The 25388-nt window shown below is 42.3% G+C and overlaps 1 protein-coding gene across 12 annotated transcripts in view; it reads right to left on the minus strand.

The window, feature by feature from the left end:
• The window catches only part of EP400 (E1A binding protein p400), a 59096-nt gene that overhangs the window by 2084 nt on the left and 31624 nt on the right, over nt 1-25388 (minus strand). For 5 of the 12 annotated variants that reach the window (XM_064168622.1, XM_064168623.1, XM_064168613.1 and 2 more), the window contains 28 exons: nt 22229-22320; nt 20675-20973; nt 19751-19953; nt 19480-19649; nt 19081-19277; nt 18524-18635; nt 17674-17817; nt 17200-17358; nt 16891-16974; nt 16084-16215; nt 15925-15969; nt 15664-15817; nt 14482-14723; nt 13777-13950; nt 13450-13497; nt 12296-12432; nt 11711-11767; nt 11507-11585; nt 10602-10802; nt 9536-9581; nt 9335-9444; nt 7954-8158; nt 6952-7115; nt 6364-6570; nt 5879-6074; nt 5154-5284; nt 3169-3336; nt 2416-2493 (listed from right to left, as the gene is read on the minus strand). In XM_064168622.1, the coding sequence (XP_064024692.1) occupies nt 2416-2493; nt 3169-3336; nt 5154-5284; nt 5879-6074; nt 6364-6570; nt 6952-7115; nt 7954-8158; nt 9335-9444; nt 9536-9581; nt 10602-10802; nt 11507-11585; nt 11711-11767; nt 12296-12432; nt 13450-13497; nt 13777-13950; nt 14482-14723; nt 15664-15817; nt 15925-15969; nt 16084-16215; nt 16891-16974; nt 17200-17358; nt 17674-17817; nt 18524-18635; nt 19081-19277; nt 19480-19649; nt 19751-19953; nt 20675-20973; nt 22229-22320 (4034 nt within the window). The remainder of the gene's footprint in view (nt 1-2415; nt 2494-3168; nt 3337-5153; nt 5285-5878; nt 6075-6363; nt 6571-6951; nt 7116-7953; nt 8159-9334; nt 9445-9535; nt 9582-10601; nt 10803-11506; nt 11586-11710; nt 11768-12295; nt 12433-13449; nt 13498-13776; nt 13951-14481; nt 14724-15663; nt 15818-15924; nt 15970-16083; nt 16216-16890; nt 16975-17199; nt 17359-17673; nt 17818-18523; nt 18636-19080; nt 19278-19479; nt 19650-19750; nt 19954-20674; nt 20974-22228; nt 22321-25388) is intronic. The other 7 variants (XM_064168624.1, XM_064168620.1, XM_064168621.1 and 4 more) reach the window with 6 other exon arrangements.

Here is a 25388-nt window from a genome sequence, read left to right on the forward strand (position 1 = left end):
TTTGTTGGTGCCATGGACAGAGGCACTGAGTGTGCCCTCAGGAAGTTTGCTGATAACAGCAAGCTGTGTGGTGCAGCAGACAGGCTGGAGGGCAGGGATGTCATCCAGAGGGACCTGGACAGGCTGCAGAGGTGGGCACAAGCCAACCTCAGGAGGTTCAACAAGACCAAGTGCAGTGTCCTGCATCTGGGTCGAGGCACTCCCAAGCACAAATGCAGGCTGGGCAGAGAGTGGCTGCAGAGCAGCCCTGAGTAGAGGGCTTTGGGGGTGCTGGTGGACAAGAAGCTCAACATGAGCCAGCAGTGTGCACTTGCAGCCCAGAGGGCCAACCAGATCCTGGGCTGCATCAGAAGCGTAGGCAGTAGGTCAAGGGAGGTGATTCTCTCCCTCTACTCTGCTCTGGTGAGACCACACCTGGAGTACTGCATCCAGTTCTGGAGCCCCCATTACATGAGGGACGTGGACACGCTGGAGCATGTCCAGAGAAGGGCCACTGGGTTGATCAGAGGGCTACAGCATCTCTCCCACGAGGACAGACTGAAAGAGTTGGGGCTGTTCAGTCTGGAGAAGAGGAGGCTCCAAAGTGGAGAAGGACTTTTCAGGATATCAGAGAGTGACAGGACTAGGGGGAATGGAGCAAAGCTGAAGATGGGTAGATTCAGACTGGATGTGAGGAGGAAGTTGTTCAGCGTAAGAGTGGTGAGAGCCTGGAATGGATTGCCCAGGGAGGTGGTTGAGGCCCTATGCCTGGAGGTGTTTGAGGCCAGGCTGGATGAGGCTGTGGGCAGCCTGCTCTAGGGTAGGGTGCCCCTGGGCATGGCAGGGGCGTTGGAACTAGATGATCCTTGTGGTCCCTTCCAACTCTGACTGATTCTATGATTCTATGCTGGCACTTATGATTTCTGCAGTGCAAATCAAAGGTTACTCCCCTAGATTGTTTACAGAAAACAGATGAAAGGTAAAAAGAATCCACTGGATAAACAGGGACATTCCTGTACTGCAGGAGAAGAGAAGGAGCGGAAAAACAAGAGGGATAGAGGATCAAAGAAGGGAAAATGCCCACTCTGCACCTATACTGTGACAATAAATGCAGTCACTACAGCTTCCTACCAGTCTCAGACTACAGCTGCCAGGCTCTATTGCCAATTTAGGGTAGAATAGTTTGAATTCCATCCAGAAATCTAATTTCACAGCTCTACTGAGAGCAAGAGAGAAAAAAAATCTGAATGCCTCCATGTTCAGAGGACAAGGTAATGAAAACTGAGCAGCTTCAGCTGCCTTTGTCAGAAGCAGAAGCCAGATGAAGCTAGCTGCAAGGGCTTCTCCAGGGGAAAATTAATTCTTCATCCATCCAAGAGGAATCCACTGGGAAGCACTATAAATGCAGGTTAAAAGAACGCTACACAGACATCCAGACCATAGTTTCAAAAGTACTTAGCACAGCCCAATTTTACTGCCACCAATACCACTGGTGTGTGAAGGAAGGTGTTGATTTGTCTTTTTATCATGGAATTCCACAGTGCCAGAGTCATACCAACATCAATGACTGTTGAAAACCTAGCTTTTAGTGTCCCTTGTAAAATTATCTAGGAGCCCTTACTGACTCTAGAGGACATCTTGTGTTGACTGATGAGGTTTCTACTCCCTGCTGTCTACCTTGCCCTTGAAGCATTCACATCTGCAGTGGTTATCAGTCAGCTTACACCACTTTATCATCATTTTAAGATAAACAGCCACAGATTTTATACTGCACTAAAGCACTGTACTATAAACTGTGACAGATTAAGAGCTGATTGACCCAGATTTCTGTGCACTGAAGGCAATAACTTCACCCACTGTCCAAAGTTAAATCATTCCTGCCAATCAACAGCCTAAGTTATGCTTTTTGCTAATGCTCTGGATGACATTGTTCTAAACAGTGTAAATAAATTGCTTGTGAGTTAGGGAAGACCAAGGTGTTTGACCTTCTCTTGCCCTAGTTCTGTCTCTTATCAAGCCACACTCAGAAGAGATACCACAGCATTTAGACTTCCAAAAGCACTTGAGTTTTATGAACTAGAACAAGAGAATTTGTTCCAAACATTACAGAACAAACTCAAATAGCACTCATTAGCTGCTATCTTCACTATGCATCACAACAACCCAAAAGTTCCTTCAGCTCTAGAAAATATTATTTAAATCCATTTTGTAGCTTATCTGCAGTGATGAACAAACATTGCTCCCAGTTAGAGACCAGAGAATACACAGCAGCTGACCCAGCACTCACAGGGTTCAGTTTTATAGAAGGCAACTTGCTGTATCTTCCAAAACCACTGCCTATGGCAAACATAAGGGGGAAAACATAGACGTTCCAAATAAATGAGCTTCCAATAGGATCATGGTTAGAGTGTTCTATTTGACAACTGCAAAACCTACCTGTTGGGAAACTGAAACCATCTGCTGAATGTTGGCAACCGCAGCCTGCTGCTGGACCACTTGCGGAAGCTTTGCCACCTGTAGCGTCATGAAAGCAAGAAAGATTTGGTCAAAATACAGAACTGCTAAGAGCAGCAACACACCTTGTCTGGCAAAACTGCTGCCAAAGTCCTGTTCATGCTAAGCTGCAGCCTGGCATTCTTGGTGCTACTGAATGGTTGTAAAGAGAAACTCTGTAGATGGGGGGTACTGAAGAAGGCAGCTAGGAGAGGAAGAAGAGCAGCGTAGCTGCAATGTATTTATTTCCTCCTAAGTACGTATAAAAAATGAAGGAAGCACAGAAGGTCTAATGGCCTAAACACCCTTTTGAAAGAGTGAGGCTTCCAATTCTAACTCCCTTTCTATAACAGAAGAGAAGGTAACTGCTAGCTACTCTTGGCTGCCAGAAGCTAGGCAGGGAGATAGCTTCAGAAAATAGGAAGACCACTGCCTGCATTTTCCTCAGCAAATCCCTTGCTTAATAAAAAGGAGTGGCAATGTATTTCTGTCAAAGAGGAAAGGAGAGCTTATGGCTCAGATAATTCCTCTGACCTGCTACAAGGCTGCATATTCAGCAGCCATGGATTTTATCATAAAGTCAGTTTAAACAATGGTGTGACTAGAATTAATGAATGGGTGCCAAAATGCTACGTCACCTGTCACCTTTACAATTCTCCAGTCACTGTAGAGTTTAAATGTGTAAACCTGTGTTACCTGTACCTGAATCTGGGCCTGCACTTGCTGGGTTCCACCTGGTTTCTGGGTTTGGGAAACTGGAGTTGTTAAGAACTGTGTTTTAATGGCAGGCTGTGTAGTGTAAGTTACTTTTTGTTGTTGTGACGTCTGCTGTTGGGCTTGGACTGTAACCTGTTGAGCATTTATCTGCAGAGAGAATAGAAGCATCAATAAATACAAAATGTAGGGGTGTTTTAATGAATAGGCACACAGCCATCAAGATTCCTTACATTTAATTATTGATACAAAATGCTCCCAGGATTAATAATAGCAAAATGAGCATTAGGAGAAGGTTTTTGTGCACTTCTACAAATGACCTGAATCATTTGAAATATTTACTGAAATAACTGTTCTCTCTTACACACACTCCCCTCAGACAAAACTACACTTCCAAACCAGCATACTGGTGGCTGCATGACAGAAAAGCCCATGAGAAGGTGACTTTTCAGGAATAAAGTCTGTTTTGCACCATTTATATTGTAAACAGTGAGACTCTTTGGGACTATTCCACAGCTGTTTATATTAGAAGCAACTAAAAAGAATCTTAATTATAGAATCCTAGAATGGCTTGGGTTGGAAGAGATCTGAGATCACCTCCTGCCACAGACAGGGACACCTCTCAACTAGACACAACTGCTCAAAGCCTCATCCAATCTGGCCTTGAACACCTCTAGGGAAGAGGCATCCACGCCCTTCTCAGGCAGCCTAATTCCATAGCCTCACCACCCTTGTACTGAAGAATTTTTTCCTAAGATCCAGTCTAAATCTACTCTCCCTCAGCTTAAAACCATTTACCCCTGTCCTAGTGCTAGACATGCTTACAAAAGTCCCTCTGCAGCCTTCCTTGTAGGATCCCTTCAGGTACTCGAAAGCAACTATTTAAAACAAGACAACAACAGAACCCAGTTTGGGACATGAGGAATCAGTGCAAATGAGTCTTACTGAAAAAAATGAAGGGAAGTTGTAGCCAGGTGGGGTTGGTCTCTTCTCAGAGGCAACCAGCAACAGAACAAGGGGACACAGTCTCAAGTTGTGCCAGGGGAAGTATAAGCTGGATGTTAGGAGGGAGTTCTTCACAGAGAGAGTGATTGGCATTGGAATGGGCTGCCCAGGGAGGTGGTGGAGTCACCATCCCTGGAGGTGTTCAAGAAAAGACTGGATGAGGCACTTAGTGCCATGGTCTACTTGACTGGATAGGGCTGGGGGATAGGTTGGACTGGATGAGCTTGGAGGACTCTTCTCAAGCTGGTTGATTCTGTGATTCTAAGACTTTCTTTGCATCACTTTTCCAAATTCACCTGAGTGTGAACAGTTTGACAAGCACTTCTGTGAGAAATCACAAGGTTTGGGGTCCTACAGAGCTTAGTCCCATGGCTGCTTTATCTCATGTCTAATAGTGTCTGGTTGGTATTTTTTCTATACCCACCAGTACACATCACTACCAGGTTTAATTCCTTTCTAGCTACCAGTTTTGCCAGGAGGAAAATCTCTTTGTGAGTCTACCAGACATTATAGTGTGCATCATCTTCAAGATTATCACTGGAGATAATGGTTGGTCCCACTGAGGATGGTAGATCACTTATGGATTGTGGAGGTATGCTACAGGAATAGGAGAATGCTTGGCATGGGAATGGGCTGCCCAGGGAGTTGGTGGAGTCACCGTCCCTGGAGGTATTCAAGAAAAGCCTGGATGAGGCACTTGGTGCCATGGTCTACTTGACTGGATAGGGCTGGGGGATAGGTTGGACTGGATGATCTTGGAGGTCTCTTCCAACCTGGTTGATTCTATGAAATTACTACCCACTTGATAAGGACACATGGCAAATTGCTCTCTCTAGACACACTGAAAATCCACCCCTAGAAACATTGATTGACCCTGCCTAGGACCGTCCTCGCAATCCAGAACTGAAGCTTTGCAATCACAAAAGCATTCCATAACTAGGCAGGAGAGCAAACAAAAGTACCTTCTGCTGCACAGTAGCTTGTCCCTGTGCAACTTGAGGCTGGATAGCTTTCTGTTGCTGAGCTGCTTGATGATGCTTGAGTTTGAGAAGCTGCTGGACGTGCAGTGGCTGCGCAACTACCGTCTGGCCTCCTGAAAATTGCAAAAATAATTAGAACTCTAAGAGTTTTCATTTTATTGCTTTGTCCCAGTAATCACAGCTTGCAAACAGACTGTGCTTTTTATAGACTTAGGCATCTGCATAGCTTCAAGCACCAATATCCCACTGATTTTAATGGGAATAAGACATATGATTTTGAGAGCGGAGAAAAAAAACAACCCATTCTGTTATCTAAGGGCATGAGTAAGCCAAATAATCTTCCTCCAGGAACAATTCTGTCCAGGGTAGAGGAAACATGTCACAAAACACAGGTTTTCCTATTTCCATTTTCTGTGTTTTATAACTGCTGCCATTACCACACCTTTACATGTAAAATCTGCTCATCTACTCTCATGCACAGCTCAACCAAAAAGTACAACACAAGCCAACCACATCTGGCTAAGAAATCATGCTAACCCCCAGATTAAATGGAACAAGCTCAATTTTCTTACCTCATTTTAGAAATAAACTGGAATCAAACCTCTATCACTTGAGGGTTTAAAAAGTGTCATTATTTGAAAGGTCTGACCTTTAAAAAAAAGCAGGATTTAACATTTTATGATGATTTAGCAAGTCTGCTGACATACCTGCTGCTTTCTGGGGCTGCCCAATGGCAACACTAATGCCTGCAACAGTGACAGGGAGCGTAGTGACTCCTGCAGATGACACAACAGCAGCCGGGACAGACACCACTGGAGGCTTTGCCAAAGCAACTTGGGCTGCTTGCGGAGTCTGGGCCTGGATCTGTCCTTGTGCTTGAAGCTGGGAAGCAGGAACACGAGTCTAAGCAGTAAGGAATGAAGATTATTGTACTGGCACAAAAATATTTGCTGCATATAACAACTGAGAGTTGTGAATGTTTCTCTACTGCTACTTTGCAGTAACACAATTCAGGGCTGGTATCAGTGAGGAAGTGCAAATTCAAGCTATCTATGTTACAGCTGCATCTTTTGTACTGCCTAAGTAGTGTAAGAAGCACTTGTGTGCTTGAGTGACTGGTACCCAGTTCATTTAAACCAGTGAAGAGAGAAAGGTGTTGAAGATTGGTTTGGCCAAGTCAAAGACAACTTACAAGACGAGCAACTTGCAGGTTTGTCACAGTAGTGCCTGTGAGAACCGTGCCAGGACGAGGTGCTGTAACAGCAGTGAGTTGTTGAGTCTGCTGTTGCTGTTGCACTTGTACTTGTGCTGTTTGCTGTTGTGCCCCTTGCTGCGTCTGCTGCGCTGCCTGCTGCTGGGGAAGCTGCAGCTTCTGCTTCTGCAACTTGATCAGCTGCTCCTGCACAAATCAAACACTTCCATTATTTCCAGTCTTTTACAGGACTACAGGAAAAAAAAATGGAGATGTATCTGGAGCTTTAAAGAAGAAACATTCTATACCAGGCTTTAGGTAAGACCAAAGAGCAAGCAGTGCAACTCCTTATGCAGTGGGTTGCCAGTGAACAGGCAGCAGAAAGTGCTTTATGTCTTGCCCTACTGTGACAGTCTGCAATGGCTACCACCAGACTCATGGCCTGCATAAAATGTTGGCAGAATCCAATTTAAGAAAGCTACACTTCACTCTAGCCCAAGAAAAGAAGGTACAACACACACTGTTAATGATGCTTATAATTAGCAGTTAAGAGTAGCATGCCACATGACTTCAGAAGCATCTCCTTACCTGTGACAATTTCCCCACAGTTTTTATTTGAGCTGGAGATTGAGCTTGTGCCTGAGCCTGGATCTGTGGGACCTGCACCTGAGCAGCCTGCTGCTGCTGCTGCCTCAGAAGCTGGAAGTGAGCAGGGGTGATTGCTTTGCCAGACAGCTGGACTGTTGGTGTAGCTGTGAATGAAGGAAAAAACAAAATGCTCTGAAGAATGATTTTCAACATTCAGTTTAATTCCTTGATTTCACCTGAATAGTCAAGCTGTTAAATTAGCGTTTTGCTCCTCCAGCACAGTTTGTGGACTAACTACAATAAAAACGTATGAGGAGAGACCTCGTTGCTGTCTACAACGACCTGGAGGGACATTGTGGAGAGGCTGGTGCCTGTCTCTTCTCACAAGTAATTAGAGACAGAATAAGGGAGAATGGCCTCAAGCTGAGACTGGGGAGGTTTAGAATGGACATTAGGAAAAAGCTCCTCATGGAGAGAGTGGCCAGGCACTGAAATGGGCTGCCCAGGGATGTGGTGGTGTCACCAACCCTGGATGTGTTTAAGGGTCGTTTGGAAGCAGTGCTTAGAGATATGGTTTAAAGTGAATCTTGTTGAGTAGAGTTATAGGTTGGACTTAGTGATCCTGAGGGTGTTTTCCAACCTGGATGTTTCTGTGTGTGATAAACATGATGTAAAAGCAGCACAAATAACAAAGTACATGCTCCTGTCTTCACAATAGTTTTCAGTCAACACAATCAATTCTGGTATAAACAGATTATTCCTGTTTCTTGTTAGTGGTAATGCCTAAGGACCAAGTATCTCTCTACTGCAACTTTTTATCCAGAAATACCAGAGAAAAATACAATCTGAGCGCCACCACCAAAGTGAGCTTAACTGTGCTGCCAACAAACCCTGACTTTTAACGTGGTGAGGCTGCAGTGCTCAAGCAACCTACAGAAATTCTGGGGCCTTATACATAACCCCCCCCCAAAAAAAAAAAAAACCCAAGTACATGATTATTACCTGGTGTAACTTGAGTCACCAAAGACCTTGTCTGGGTCTGAACAGGAGTCAAGTTTGTAGTCACTACTGCTGATGCTGTCACTGATGTGACTGCCCGAACGCCCTGGGTAGATGCTATGGTCACCAGCTCTGTGGAAGCAGTAGGTGCTGCTGCAGTGCGCTGCTGGGTATGGACCACTTGTGCAGTTGCAGTGCCTCCCGAACTCTGGAGAAGAACACAGTCATTACTTCTCACAGATTCCACCTCTCATGTAAAGCTAGGGAACCTTCTGGAAATGGATTAAGCAATTCTAGAAACAAACAGCAGAAATGCAAAAACGGGGCAAAAGCAAAGAAGGTCCAAGTCTAACACATCTATCCATCTGTTGGGATATGTCTCAGTCAGCAGCTGGTTAAATCTTTTTCCAGACAGGCTGATCACCACAGCCTTAACTACATTACAGAGATTTCATATGACCACCTTCTTTTTTGCTTAATCTTTGTGCTAGTTTGAAGCTAGCTAGAATATTTTGGTGAGAAGAGTTAGATGCTAGGGTGTGAAAAGGAAACAATGGTGATGTCTACTTCACTCATAGGCTTGCTGAGATGTATAAAAACAAGAACATAAACATAGATAACAGAGTTGTTTGCTCCCTGTCTTTGGGGCTGTACTTCTCTCTAACCTAACCTTCTGTTTGTGTGACTAATCCATCTGCTTCCTAACCCACCCTGGCCAACCCTTCAAACTCTCATTGAATGTAAGGCAAAGTCTGGGATAAGGTAGAGGGGTGGGAAGAAGGTGGAAGGGTGTTTGGGAGCCCCTCCTGGGGACACTGGTTTCTGAAAGGGGTGCTGTGTTTCTGTATTACCTTTTTTTAACCTGTATATTTCTGTCTGTAGCTGTATATATTGTAAATACCTGCTTGTATCTTGTGCTAAGCTGTAAATATAAAGCTTCATTCAATTTCCAGATCGTCTGAGTCTAGTCTGGGTGATTTATTAAAGGGGAGGGGGGTAACACCCTAACCATCACAATCTTCTACAGTATTAAGCCATTAAAATAAAGATAATAACAAAAAGGTCTATGAACTATAACACCCTAACCATCACAATCTTTTATAGTATTAAGCCATTGAAATAAAGATAATAATTAACAAAAAGAAGGTCTATGAACTATTTCTAACAGCAGTATCTCTTAGGAAATCTTCTGATAAAGTGTTCCAACGTGCTCTACTATTTTGGTAAGCAAGAGGTGGCTGATACAGGATCACAAGATGCACGTGGAATTTGCAAGAAGCAGAGTTTCTGGCAACAGGGAAAGCTAAAGAAGAAAACAGATCTGCTGATAAAACACACAACCAACATCAGTCCAGGGACACAAGGAGGGATGTGATCTACTCACAGTCAGGGTCCCAGGTATAACAGGTGAAGCCAGACGTTTGTTGATGGGCTGAAAGGTAGCAGCAGGAACTCCAGCAACAGTATTCACTATGACATTTCCACTCACTGTAGCTGAAAGACAGCCAGGATTAAATGTGAGATGCTACAAGTGAAAACTTGAATGTCCTAGCATCTCCAATGCCTCATTAGAAAATCTCCTTACCAGTCTGTATGCTCGTCCCCGTGACTGCTGTTTTGATTGCACCTGCCTATTTGGAAGATAATTAAGGTAACAGTTCAGAAAAGCAATAAAGGAAAAGTGAAAACAGCCCTTACTTTACTACACTGTGTAACACAAATGCTGTATTCCAGAAGTGACAGCTTATAAAAATGAAGTAAAATGCACAGGTACTTCTGCAGCAGTTCCTTTGTTCTATGTATCAACACCGACTGAGGTCTATTTTAGAATCCTGCCACACTAATGAGCAACTGGAAAGCAGTTAAATGTCTGGTAAACACTGGACATTTGACACCCTTGTTAGCACAAGAAGGGAGCAGTACCTCACTCTGGCACACCACAGCCAGCCACTCACAGATGACCATCAGTAAGCAGTAGATACACAGCAATACTTATGGGTCAGAACCCACCCTCTGCCTCTTCCTGTAACAGCTGAAGTACTCCTGCCCTTCCACAGGCAAAATAAAGTCACCACTACCTGCACACATTAGTGTGCAAAAACTGGATTGGCTCTCAAAACAAAAGCCTCACACCTGTCATCACATTCATTGAAAGAGACTCTAGATTTAAGGAAGCCATGAAGACTTAGCACAGATTTGCAATAAAAGAACCCCATGGTAGGTCCTGTGGGATGCAACACTCCACTTGCCTTGCAAAGGTTACTGAAGCTTTGGTTTTGAAGTTACTTAACAGAGGAGCTCTTAGAGCTACATTCTCTTTATTCTCCAAGCCTTCTGTACAAACACCGCTCATTGACTGTGTAAATGAGACTTGATTAATTTGGAAGTCTAACAAATATTTGCCAAATCTATGCTGTTTTTCCACCTCAGAATGCCAAGACCCATTGCTAGAATGGTACAAACACAGTATTAAACAAGCAAGAAAGAGGATACCCAGGAGAGTCGGGAAAAAGAACAAGAAGAATAGAATAGTTTTTATCTCATACTGACCTAAAATTCTCACTTTCCAGAGAAGGAAAAATAGGCAAATATGGTACACACAGAAGAACTGAAGTTACTACATCAGAGGCACCAAGCTCTCCCTTTCTTACCAATACTGCTGTGTTGGCCACAGTAGTTACTGCAGTCTGCACTACTGCCTGAGGCTGCTGAACTACCTGTGCCTGAGCCTGCGGCTGAGGTTGGGCTTGTGCTTGCTGTACAGCTGGTTGCTGAGCTTGCTGCTGGCCAGCTTGCTGCTGCTGAGGCTGTGGACCTGTCTGCTGCTGTGCCCTCTGCTGTTCAGCCAAAGCCTAGGAAATCAAAGTGTGAGCTTCACAGTCTTCAAAGCATGTAACAATCAGGATGTATTTGTTTAACAACAAAAGAAAAGACAAAACCCTTTCAGTTCTAAGCATGCGTTATACACACGTGTGCAGAGACAGCAGACAGATCTGTCTTCACAGTAACTCCCTAACTCCAACTTACATGGCCTAATTAGTTTCAAACTACAAGCTGCATTCACAGGTACATGACTTAGAGCATAGCACAACAAGCAATTCACTATCAACGGGCATGGACAAGTAACTCTTTCTGGATACTCTAAGAAGGGAAGCTACACAATGGTCAAAAATAAAGCAAGACTTTCAGATGGTTTTCATACATTTTCCAAAGAGATGCTTCTGAATGAGTATGAATGTGACATACTGGTACAAGGAAAGGGTCCTACTTTGGAACTTGGGCATCTAAATCTTAGTATGTGAACAATCAGGTACAAGGAAAGGTCCCACTTTGGAACTTGGGTATCTAAATCTTAGTATGTGAACAATCAGGTACAAGGAAAGGTCCCACTTTGGAACTTGGGTATCTAAACCTTAGTATGTGAACAATCTGCAGCTGCTCAGAACATCTGCTGTACCACCAAACTTCTCCCAGAAGCCAGCTTTGCTCTTACTTCCTCTGCTAAGTGTTTAATTACTGCAGTCACAGGTACAGCTAGGATGGAGCCCATCCATACCTTTTTCTCTTTTGCAATACGTTCTGCTCGGAGGGATGCAACTTGAATTGGTGGAAGTGGCTTATCATAGTTGATTCCACTAGAAACAGATAAGACAAAACACACAAGCATCACAAATAAATAACTGGAAGTTAAAATGGGAGGAAAAAACTAACAAGAGCACTTTTACATATCTTTAACTCCTTTAAGACAGAGAGCACCCACCTTTCTGAAAGCACTGATGCATGCTTTGGATTCTTCTGGAAAGGATTCATACCAAGTCTGAAATTGAGCAAAACTCTATTAGTGGAAAGAGATAAAAAAACCCAACACCTTTAAACCAATATTTAATTTCATCTGTTTTAGCAGGTAACTGCCTTTTTGGTGACGTTTTCATTGTATTCCCATCAGTACTGGAGCCTGTATAGAGATGGACATTTCAGAAAGACTCAAATACTAAATGAGTACAGAAAAAGTTACTGCAGGATTACACTTACAAAACAACGTACTACTAAACAGCACAGGCATCAAAATGTTTCCAATTCAGGCAAATGGAAAGTGAAAATTAAAAACCAAAACAAAACTGAGTGCTCTCCTGCTACGAATCACACAAAACAAACTCACGCAGCGAGCAAAAGCTAACCCAAACATATGACATATGAAGGTGTTCCCCTGACACAAAGATCAAAGGAAAGAGATCAAGAACACAGAATCAAACCAGCAGAGTGTAAAGCACCACTTCAGGACTCGGTTTCCAGGAGGTCTGTGATGAGAGAGGGAGAGAGACTGAATGATCCCAGTTCAACTTACAGAGGTTTGATAGGTGGGCTTCTTTTCCCCGCAATCATCTTCATCATCTCAAAATGGTTGGTGTAAAGTTGCGTGTGGGTTGCACCTTCATCTTGAGCATAGATCTGATTGGTGCGAAGCGGGCGACTGTTTTTAGTCTAAAAAATGAAAACAGAGCAGCTTTCAATTGCAAACAAACCCAGGGGGCCTTTTGTCTACGTATAAACACACGGTGCGCTTGTAGTTTAGTTAAAAACGGCCTCCAACAAACCTATCACAGACTGGGTCCTGCCTCCTGTCATAACTTACTGTTACACAAAACTCTATGGGAAATATATAAAGAAAAAAAAAATCAAAAAGGCAAAACAAGGAGCAGTTCTCACGGTCACACTGGCATCAGCACTTGGGGACATACAAAATGGCAAACTCTACTTTGAAAAAGAACTTTGCTTTAGTTTAGATTTTGCAAGTTTAACACCCAAACCGAGAGCCCATTAGTTTAGAGTTATGCATAGCGCACACGTAAAGAACAAAACCAGCACTGCACTGCTCTCCCAACAAAGCTATGTTAACATCCAACACACCATGCCACTCTAATGCTTGACTTCTCCTAAGTAGAAGCTGCCAGTCAGGGACAAGTCTGCATCTCGGTCAGAGAACTATAGCTAGAGCTTCTAGATTCTCTACCCAACTTTGTCACTAAATTGCTGTGTGTTTTGGAAGAAGCCACTCATGATCAGGAATTTACTTGTTTCTGTAGAGTACTATCATCCTATTTCACTAAAAGGTGTTTCAAATGTTAAATTCACTATGCATTTGTAATCCACTTAGACTCTAGCATGAAGTGCATTCTTACAGATCTTAAGTACCATCGTAAAAAACAGGGTAGGTTACATGGTGGTTGTTAGGTGGGAAGAAAAACAGCCACTACAGTTTAAGTGAAATCACAAACTCCTTGCATGAGTTCAAATTTATCTATCAAATCCAAAAGCTGAAGTCTGGTGTCAATCCACTGTACCAACAAAGAAAGGAAAAAATCCATTTGGAATTTTAATTGATGTTTTTAGAACTCAAGTAACACTCAACATGGATCTCATATGAATTATCTGCCCACCTCCATTGCTGCTAAATACCACAGTGTCTAGATTTGATTTTGAAAGAATACCAATGCACACCTTATAAATACTTTTTGTCTTCTTTTTAGGATTAGCTTCGTACATTAGCTGTAAAATAAGAAGGAAAGTTAGATGATCTTTTGTGGAAGATTTTGTTCAGGTGCTTTTTTTCTTTTCAAAGAAATCACATAAAATAAGTGGAAATCCTGATGAGGTTAATTTTATAATCTTTTACAAGGTTTGTGGGTTTTTTTTTTTCTTATTATTTACACTGTTGAAACATTTAACAAATGAAAAAGAAACAAAACCAAGTGTTTATGGAGATAAGGGAAAAAAAAGTCTACAAACTTAAGGTAAAAGGAGACGCATCACTCTCTGTGAACTCACCTTTCCTTCCTCCCTTGGAATAATGACATTTTCGTATCTGTTTCGGCACTGTTTGGGCGAGCGATAGACTCTGCTGCAGGAGTTAACAACATCACTAACAAGGTCCCAATTGGGAGTGTGTGCTGGTGATACAACAGCAAGATTTAAAGGAAGCTCCAGCAGCTGCTTCACTGCCTGCAATAGATAAAGGGACAGAAGCTTCAGATGACAAATCACCGCAATCTGCCAAACCTACCCTTATCTGCATGTGCCCACATACCGTTACCTCAATGGTATGGAGAGCTTAGAGCTCAGGCTATGGGTTCACCTAACTTCACAGAGAATAAATAAGCAGAAAGTGCTGCTATGTAGACTGACACACAAGAAAACACTTGGAGATTGGCACACGAGGAGCACAGAGATGTCATTCAAGTGCTGCTCCTTTCTCAAAGGTGAGGAGGACCTTAGCTGCATTAGCTGTCCAGCCAGCATAACTAATCTGGAAGTGGTCTTCACATTAAAAATAGGTCTTAATCATGTGTTCTGTAGTTTAACTTTGAATTGATTCTTAGAGGAACACAGCTGATAGGCAATCTGGTTTATGTCAGCAAAAAGCCAAACTAGCCATTTAGAATTAGAAATAACCTTGAAGTGATAAAGTGCAGAAAATCCCTGAAATGAGAAACAAATGTACAATAACAGCACAAGGCACAGGTATCGCCTGACCTGCAGAAGTGCCCAGTCTTCACTGATCAACCACTCTGGATTATCCTGTCCAGCCTCAGCAGCTGGTTTGACAAGAGTTGGCAAAGGCTTTGCAAACTGTGTTTGTTGCTTCAACAAGATGTTTTTCTTTTGCTCTTTGCCCTCTCGGCGCATTTTCAACATTCCTGGTGTTGCTCGGTCGAAAAGCGAACGAGGTGGAATAACAGCCTCTCCGTGCCGCTGCTTCTTCTTCCTGCCTGCAGCTAAGGCAAAAGGAAAAACATCTTTAAAAAACCTGACTCAATCCACTCTTGGTAAGTAGCTCATAACATCAGAATGGCTTAGGCTAGAAGGGACATCAAAGATCATCTACTCTGACCTCCCCGTCATGGCCAGCGACACTGCTCAAAGAGACTCATCCAGCCTGGCCTTGAACACCCCTAGGAAGGAGGCATCCACACTCTCTCTGGGCAGCCTATTATAGAGTCTCATCATGCTCATAATGAAGAATTTTTTCCCCAAGATCCACTCTAAACCTACTCTACCTCAGCTTAAAACCATTTCCTCTTGTCCTAGTGCTAGACACCCTTATGAAAAGTCCCTCTCTAGCCTTCCTGTAGGAACTCTTCATATACTGGAAGGCAGCTCTAAGGTTCCCTAGGAGTCTTCTCTAGGCTGAACAACCCCAGCTTTCTCAGCCTATCCTCAGAGCACAGGTGTTCCAGTCCTCGGATCATCTTTGTGGCCCTCCTCTGGACTCACTCCAACAGCTCTGTATCCTCTCTATCATGGGGACACCAGAACTGGATGCAGTATTTCCACCATTCTTTGATTCCTCTGCTACTTACAGCTGCAAAGTGCCCTCACAGGTGTACAAGAATAGTTACCTCTGCCTCTTAAAAGCATACTGTCAGTACCAGAACAGAATATGGTATAAAATGACCCTTGCCCTAACTCACATAGTAGAGCACTTGTTTTCTTTAAAACTCCTGTATATCTAGACAGAAGGACACATGATAGAAACTGAGACTTTCACTGATTCTACTGCTTCAAGAACATGCTGACACAAGAATTTTTCTGTATTCAAACCCACAAATTTCATCTTTACTGGACCAGACACACAGCAAGTATGAAAATCTCCTTGATTTCTTTCTTGATTACTTTCAGCAATCAATCTCAGCACAGTTTTGAACAAACACCTACCAGATGGATCTGTTTTGTGTCGCTTACGTTCCTTCCTGACATAGACGGGAGGCAACTTTGACTCTGGAATAGGAGTAGTATCATACATCAGGCACATAACAGAATCTATGTAGATGTCATTGTCATCCTGAGGTGGAGTGGGAGGTGTCCAGAGCTGCACAAAGCAGAATTTGTAGTTACTGCAATATCAAATCTCCTCTAATCTCTCTGTTCCAAGAAATAAACAGCCTGCTTAGGCTGTCCGGTGTTACTTTTACTTACTGGCATTATTTCAGTTTGTCCATCCGGACCTTCATAGACATATTCCTACACAAGAAAAAGGAAACACAATTCAAATGATCCCACTGAACCCTGAAGGAAAAGCTATTCTCAGAATAACTTTAAGACATGCTGTTAAAAAAACCAAGACTGATCAATTACTTTGTTGTAGGCATCCTCCCGAGTGTAGGTTAAAAGTTCCTCTTCGTCCTCCCAAAGCATTTTCTGCTCTTTTTCCTTCAGTTCCTTCATATGCTGGACTTCCCATGCTTTTTTTGCAGTTTTCAGTTCCATCTAGATGAAAAACAGACTACTTACAAACTTCATGTAGTGAAAGACACTGGATTACAATTTAGCAGCTGTATTCTTATGGGCAAACTCCTTGAACTCTGACGTTTTTAAGAACAGAAATCTTAGTTCTTAACAGGTACTTTCATGACCATTCAGAAGAGATTTTGGGGGTTTTGGTCTCTGAGGTCCTTAAACCCTTGACATAAAGCAAACTCAGAATTTCATAGATTCACAGAATGGTTTAGGTTGAAAAGGACCTTAAAAGATCATCTGGTTCCAACCCCCCTATCACAGGCAAGGGCACCTTCCAGATGATCAGGCTGTTCAAGATAACCAGAACACATCTCCTTTACTCAAATAAGCAGGCTCATGGGAACTAGTGACATTTTTCCCTCTGCTGTCAATGGAGTAGGATAAATATTTTCTGAGCTACACTGCAAAATGCTATTCCCATTTTCTGAATAGGGAATTAAGAACTGACATCTGCTTAAACTCAGAGAATCACAAAATAAAAAGCTCTCTGCAAGGCATTTCAGTGTTCATAAAGTATACCAAGAGAAGATCACAGAAGTGCCTACAATATATTCCATGCGATTGGCGAAACTTCTGCCTCACATATAATCCTTCTTGTGCATACTGTGACAGAACAAGGTGGATAAGGAAGATTTGTTGTTGTACCTCACTCAGCCGTGGCTCATTCTCATCAGCTGAAACGTGGAAGAGCTCTAAATAATTCAAGGCATATTTCTCAATTGGAGTCAGCTGAGAGAAGGTAGCAAGAAAAAAAAGTTAGTACTGATGATAACAGAAGCAAAGTTAACTGAAGTAGAGTGTAGCAAACATTTCTTTTAAACTAAATCTCTGATGGTTTAGCAGCTTAAGTGAGTAGGAGATCCCCCATCCATTTAATGGGAGCATCAAGACCATTGACAAAGCTGCTTTAAGGCCAAATGGCAAAGGAACTGAAATATTTGAAAGTCACAGTACCTGATCCACAACAGCAACTAACTCCTGCAGCTGTGAGGGCTCATCACTGTATTTTGTCTCGCAGAGCTCTGTGATCAAAGGTTCAATACTTGACTCGGATCTTATTTCTTGTATGCAATCATTTGACTCCTCATCCTCTTGCTCAATACTGTTGAGAGCCTTTCAGAGAGACATTTTGAAACACAATGAAGATTGCAAGAATATGGAAAGAAACCTCCTAAGGAGTTCACTGAAATCCAACACAAATGTTTGGAAGAAGTCTCTGCTCAGGCAGGAGAAAAAGTCTCCAGAACAGCTACAACTCCACTGTGGTCTTCTGGAATTATCATTACAAGGGAAATAACAGAAAAACATATATGTGTCAGAAAAAAAGAGATTGATACCATTTACCCAAACAAAAAGTGATAAGGCAGTTGTTTGACACAGATGTTACACAGATATTACACAGGTCTACTTTTAATTTCTTTAATTTACCTCTATGAACGGCCTTGCAACTTTAGGTGAAATATTTTCTGCTGGAGATGGCTCTTGAGAAAGTACTACAAATTCTTCTGCTTTCACTCTAAATCCAGAATCCTCCATAGGAGAATGAACCTCAAACAATTCCTGAATCGTTTGCTTGTTAAGTTGAAGAAAAAAAGAAAAAGACCAAAAAAATAAAGGAAATTAATTGAGCTTTTGGGAGCATTCTGCTTTTTTTCTATAGCTTTGAATTAGCTCAGGTTTAAGTGACCTTACAGACCACAGAATGACTAAGGAAAAAATAAACCTCTATCTCTAATTTCTGGAAAATTGTCTGTTATCTCTTCTGTTACCTCCTCCTGTAGCACTGCAGACTACAGTGAAGCATTAGCAATTCATTTACAGTGAGGTCAGAAAGTGACTTATCTTGCACCACCATACTGGGAGTGCCAGAGGGGGATAGACTACCTTCCTCAGTGCAGTCACAGTCTTCTGCATCTCAGGTCAGCGAGTGAGAAACTATCTCACCAAACACTCAAACTTCCTATTTCACATTTTTGAAGTTGTAGAAACCTCCATTACAAAGCTCTGCCGAATTTCACAGCAAGGTGCAAGAAATCAGGATGTATTAAGTCACATAAGTGAGGCCTGTGCACCACTATGCAAGCGGAGGAATAAAAGCAGAGAGAATGTGGCCCTACCACCTAGGGTTCAAGCAATCATGAAATCTAACATGCTCACCTACCAATTCTAGCCCAAACAGATTTTTAGGAAGCTGTTTTTAAAACACTGCTACACAGAAGCTTGAATTTGCTGAACACTCCAACACATATATTTGAATGCATTTTGAATATTAACTCACCTGTGTTAAAAAGGCCATTGAATAGTCATTTCCCTGAGCAGCTACTTCTCTGATCAAGTCCTTTGTGCCATTTTTCAAAAGCTTCTCTTCTACAGAATTACCACTAACAAGCCTAAAAAAAGGAAGGGAACTCTGATAAGTACCTTTCAAAACAGCTTTCAGAAACAAGAAGAGAAATTGCCCTTAGAGAATAACACTGAGCTCTTAAAATGCAGTGGTTTGTGTTTTGGTTTTAGCTCTGTTACAGGCCCAGCAGAAAACCCACACTGCCACCTCTACTTTAAAGCTTCCTTTGGACAATTACTGTAGTTTTTTTGGTCAAGAACTATCAAAACACACCTCACTTCAAACCCTCCATGGAAACTAGCAGATGAAAGGCACGAAGCTACAATTAATTCATTACACTTCAAAAAGATCACCTTTATATATGATAACCTGGTATCTGTTTTACTGAAGTGAGATGAAGTTTTCACCAGTGTTTCCACTTCATTTCAAATCACACAGAGCAGCACTACCTGAATTAACATTAAAGCACATCGAAGGTCTGTAACCATCACCTGTATATATGGATATCTTTACATCTCCCAATTCTGTCACACCATTCCTGAGCTTTTGCATCCATCACTGGGTTTAGATCATTGTCATAGAACACAACAGTGTCTGCCTCAACAAGATTGACTCCAGTGGAACGACTGTGAGAGGAAAGGATGGCACAGAAAATGCGCTTGTCTCTGTTGAAAATTTTCATCAGCTCCTACAGAAAAGCAGGAACAGCAAAGAGCAAATAAATCAAAACAACCAAACCCACCATAGCTTAATTAAAAAACAGACAAAATCAAGGCAAGTACATCAAAATGAGTAAGAAACAAGGCAAATGCCTCTCTCGGGCTGCAGCATATAAATGCCTGAGCAACACATACTGCTGCACCAGCGGACAACTGTTAGGGCAGACCTACCTGCCGTTGTTCATGGTTGGCATATTCATCAATCCTCACAAAGGTGAGGAAATGGAAATTCAGGAACAATTCCAGTATGTCCAGCATCAGAATCATCTGTGACAGAATCAGCACGCGGCGCCCTTCCGATTTCAACTTTTGAAGCAAGACAGCAAGAGCTTCTAATTTTCCTGTATTTCACACAAGAAAAGCAATAATGGTTCTGTGTAGAAATTCCATTGCTGTGGAACTGGAAATTACTGAAATTCTACCACCCAATGAACTCCTTTACCTGAGTCATACTGCACCAGCCGGAGGTCAGGGAATTGTAGCAAGTGAGGAGTTGTAATCTGTTGCAACTGATGCAAGTGTGGAGCTGCCTTTTGCTTAAGGCTGTGCTTAAGGAGTTTCAATTTGTGACTATACAAAGGGGGCGGATTTGCTACATACAAACATGGGGGAGCAGCGACTGCAGCTGGCAATACGAAGAGAGCCCTGTGAAAACCACCAAAACAGGAGAATATCAGTTTAGAAAGTTCCATATGCAATTATCATCTGCAGCAGTAATTTTCTGCCAATCATGTAATTTTATACTACTATCTAACCACTTTGTTAAAGTGACTCAGTAAGTGCTGCGCACCTTCAATACATTAATATTCTCTAGCTCCCTTTCTGGTTTGTTTTGTCTGCTCTAATACAGCTTCTCTAAAGGTGTTTGCACATTGACCACTGGTGCTCAAACACAAGAAACACTCATCATACCACACTTAACAAAAGCAAGTTAGAAAAAATGGGGAGCTCTTCTAAATGCATTTCATGGTTCTGGAAAACTGCAGCTATTGCTTTGCACACAATTCACTGAAGCCCAGATTCAGATAAACCATTTTCTGCCTACATCTCTCTGTCTTAATCCTTGCTGGTTGGCTCCAAGAGCAGCCAACTTACTCAGATGTAAATCCAAAGGATAAGAATGCAAGATGAAATATGGTCAGCTGAATTTGGGCTTAAAATGAGAAATGAGGCACTGAAAACTCTTATTATAAAGACTCTAAAAGAAACAGAAGCAACCGTTACTTTAGTGTTCATCCTGCTAAATAAATTAGTCTAACCCAAAAAAAGCTCCTGAATAGAACCAAGGTTTAAAAGCTTTTCAGAAAAGGTGTGTTAAAGAAGCAACTACATGTGGTAAAACATGAAAGGTAGAGTCACACATTACCTGTTAACAACATCATTCAGAGATTCCTGCTGCTGAACCAAAGTCAGGATCATTTCTTGCAATGGGTTACTTGGGCCTCCAGAGGCACTTGAAGAAAGGCAACAGTTCACGAAGCCAGCCCACCTCCAACTGTTGTCTTGGCTGGAAGACTGCTGAGAGGACTTTCTTTCACTGGTCAGAGAACAAACACTCAGCAAGTCTTTGCCATACACCGGGGCCCGTGAACAGCGGCGCTCATTGCCTGAAAAGATTCTGTCCAGGCGCTCTTTCAGCAGCCGGTTCTTCTCCTCATAGGTTTCCTTAGCCAAGAGAAGTTGAAAAGAACATTTGCTGCTCATCACAACCATGTAGGAATTCCTTCGGGATGAAACTATCAGGATCAGAGAGTACTGTGTGCTTTGTATCAACAGCATCCGAGCTAACAACTACTCAGATCAACCACAAAAGGTGAAAATTTGGGGTAATACTTGAGGACTACCGCTAAATTCAGTTCAGCTTAAGCCATCCATTCAATTGTAGTTCAGCATCTCCTTGCTTTAAGTACTGAGTTTTCATAGTGCTATGAAAACTTTCATAGTTTTGAAAACAAAACAAAATGAATCATTTATAACTGGGACATTACCATTAGCAAATTACTATTGCTAAGGTGCAGGTTCTCACACATTTTAAGATGTACTTCATATCCCCCTACGCTTTACAGGTTGCTTGAGGATCTTTTCTAAAGAATTGTTAAGATTAAAAAGCTATAAAAATTTACTGAATTGCCTGCATGCTCAAAACACAGAGAAAATCTGATGAGTCCTTTATTTATGTATTAATATATAATTATGGTCATAGAACAGACTCGGTTGGAAGGCAGCTTACAGATCATCTACTCCAACCTCTCAACCAGACTCATCCAGCCTGGCCTGGAACACCCCTCCCTAGGAAGGAGGCATCCACAACCTCCTGGGGCAACCTATTCCAGAGTGTCACCACTCTCATATAGAAGAACTTCTTCCTGACATCCAGTCTAAACCTACTCTCCCTCATCTTAAAACCATTCTCTCTTGTCCTATTACACTGTTTGCTATCACAAAATCATAGAATCAGTCAGGTTGGAACGTACCACAAGGATCATCTAGTCCCAACCCCCCTGCCCTGGGCAGGGACACCCTACCCTACACCAGGCTGGCCAGAGCCCCATCAAGCCTGGCCTTAAACACCTCCAGGGACGAGGCCTGAACCACCTCCCTGGGCAACCCATTCCACTGTCTCACCACTCTCATGGTGAAGAACTTCCTCCTCACGTCCAGCCTGAACCTACCCATCTCCAGCTTTGCTCCAGAGCAAAGCACAAAACTGTTAAGTGCTTTTCTAGACCACAATTTATTTCAAGCTGTGGATTATAGGAAAAAAGCATAGGATCTGTCAAGCTGAAACACTGACGAAAGTTGGGTTTTTTAGCTACTCTGCAATCATCCAAGTTCCTAATTAGTTCCAGCTTTGCAAATTACAGCCCTTAGCATCAATCCTGAAAAGCTGTGTTTCCACAAGAAAGTAGAAATTAAGTACCTGTGACTGTCCATGTGTAGGTGCTGGTTTTAACGCTGCTCCCATGTCACCAGGTGACAAATTACCAACTGCAGTTCTACCTGGAATACAAACTGAGGATAAACCCTGTGTTTACATATTTATTTTTCTGGAGACTGGTTTCATTTCTTTTTGTCAATAAGTAGTCTTTTTCATAGATGTAACACATCATCACTGCAGACAAATCGTTATTCTAAGCGTCCTCTGGGTGTTGTGAATCTGCACTTTGTTACACATCAGGTATCTGACAGCTATTCACAGTGGTTTTCCCAAAGATCCAACACAGATCAATGGAATTTTACTTTGCTTTGCACAAAGACTTGCTGCGTTCATAGTTCATGTAAAATGCCATGTATGGTGCAGTAAGTGCTAACACTTTGAATCACAGAACTCTCAGGCCAGAAGGGACCTCAAGGATTGTCTCACTCCAACTGCCCTGCCACAGGCAGGGACACCTCACACTAGGTCAGATTGGTCAGAGCCACATCCAGCCTGGCCTTAAAAACTTCCAGGGATGGGGCTTCTACCACCTCTCTGGGCAACCTGTTTCAATGTCTCACCACCCTCATAGTGAAGAACTTCTTCCAAAGATCCAATCTGAATCTAGTTTTGCTCCATTTCCCCCTAGTTCTATCACTACCTGACATCCTACAAAGTCCCTCACCATATCTCTTGCATGCCCCTTAAGATACTGGAAGGCCATAATAAGGTCTCCTTAGCTACATTCTAGATCAGAAAAAGATAGTTCTAACTTATTCTAAACAAATCTGGGATCTTTCAGAGAACAGACTGTGCTAGTTTGAAGCTAGCTGGAATGTTTTGGTGAGAAGAACTAGATTACAGGCTGTGAAAGGAAAACAATGGTGATGTCTACTTCTCTCACAGTCTCACTGAGATGTGTGGGAACAAGAGAGAAAAACATTAGATAACACTCTCACCATTTTCTCTCAGTTTTGCTTGGGCTGCTGGCTGAGCAACATCTTACTCTCTAACCTCACCTTCCATTTGGGCTAACCCACTTTGCTTTTTAACCTCTGGCCAAACCTCAATTCTTCGTTGGGACTGGGGTAGAGAGGGGTAGGAAGAAGGTGAAGGGGTGGTTGAGAGCCCCTCCTGAGGACTCAGGTTTCTGAGAGGGTTGTTGTGTTTCTGTATTACCTTTTTACCTTGTATATTTCTGTCTATAACTGTATATACTGTAAATATCTGCTTGTATATTGTGCTAGCTGTAAATAAATAGCTTCATTCATATTTCCAGAGCCGACTGAGCTTAGTCTGAGTGATTTATAACGTGGGGGGGGGGGGAGGAGGCAGGGAACACCCAAACCATCACAAGATGAATTCAGTGTATCTAGAAACCGATGAAACTCTGACAGAACCTTACAGCAAGAATTCAAGAAGCAGATGTCTTTCCAGACCACTAACTGAACTGTAAGAACATCACACACAAGTAAACTAATCGAAACCACAGTAATACCTTTCATGTACCAGCAAGGCTACAGTCACTGTGGAGCAGTTATTCTCTTGATAGGATAACTAGGTTTCTGTCTCAGCCAGAATGCACTGCTCATCAGCACCGAGTACTTGTACTAGAAAGGCAGCATGACCCTCCACTAGTCACAGTGAAACTGTACTTAGTGGCAAGTCAATACACCCATGAAAAACTGCAGTCAAGTTAACAAGCAGGTGCTAGCCCTTGCATTAAGAAGAGACTCCAGGGAGCAGGTAGAGGTTTAAGCTTTGCCTTTCCACATTTTCATTACAAATGAACTAAGAGCTAGAAGCGTAAATCCAATTCTGCTACGCACAAGCATCACAATTATAGTTTCCAATCACCTAAAGCAATGGAATTGATTTGGTAATTTATCCAAAAAGTCAAAATTATATTTTCACTGTGCTTTTGGTGAACACCAAGATGGACAGCAAAAAAAAACCGTGTTCTTTTATCAGTTGGAAAAAGTGCTGTAGTTATTATTGCTCTCAAGAGAGCTAATTCTCATGACAGTAGTGGAAATCTTACATCACTTTTTATTCTGAACTGTGGCTGTATTAGGGGTACTTGTAATGTAATCAGAGCTGGAGGATGAAGCATTTGAGCCTCACAGCTCCTAAATCATAACAGAAATCCTTTACCTCCCAACAACTGGGAGGCTGTTGAAGCTTACTCTACCCTTTTTATGATGAGATGTCTACTCTTCACAAAATCAAAATGTGAACTTCTAGGGCACATTAATACATGAAAAAGAAGCAGGAAAAGGTCTGTTTTGAGCAAACAGTTATAGCAGATGGCCATTTCCAGGGAAGGAACTCCTAGCATTGCATTTATCATCATTTAACAATCTGCTCTTTCATTGTAAATGCATCCTAGACACCAATTTCTCTATACTTTTTGATCACAGGCTCACAGGATGTTACGGGTTGGAAGGGACCCAAGGAGAACATCGAGTCCAACCCCCCTGCCAGAGCAGGACAATGCTATCTAACACAGATCACACAGGAACACATCCAGACAGGCCTTGAAAGTCTCCAGAGAAGGAGACTTCACAACCTCTTTGGGGAGCCTGTTCCAGTGCTCTGTGACCCTTATAGTAAAGAAGTTCCCCCTTGTGTTGAGGCAGAACCTCTTTTGCTGCAACTTACACCCTTTGCTCCTTGTCCGATCAGCATCCTGATTGTATTTTTAAGTAAGGAACTGATCACATTTGCAGCAAGGCACCTCTGCATTTGCAGAGGGGAAAATGGAAACAAAAGCCTGATTACAGAGAAGCAAAGAAAATTAGATAAAAGCAAAAGCCATGTGGAAAAACGGAGATAATTGCTGTACATTTTATGTGACTATAAAAATAATCCCTCTGATCTTTCTTTGGAATAAAAACAAAAGCCACCAGAGGATATAAAATTCACTTATTCCCACAAAAATCTGACCTAAGATTCAACTGGTGAAAAATAAAGTCTATATATTTAATACAGCTCCAGGCTCTCCCAAATTTGTACTAAAAGCTTAACTGCAATTCCAATACAGACCCAAGCACAAAGGATCTGCCTCACAGTTAACCTGTTTCTGAACTCAATCAACAGAATTACAGTCTGCAAAAACCTGAAGTTCTGTATCAATGTGATTTTTAATCATTGAATATTTAGA

The sequence above is a fragment of the Pogoniulus pusillus genome, chromosome 30 (assembly GCF_015220805.1).
Source record: "Pogoniulus pusillus isolate bPogPus1 chromosome 30, bPogPus1.pri, whole genome shotgun sequence".
NCBI lineage: Eukaryota > Metazoa > Chordata > Aves > Piciformes > Lybiidae > Pogoniulus > Pogoniulus pusillus.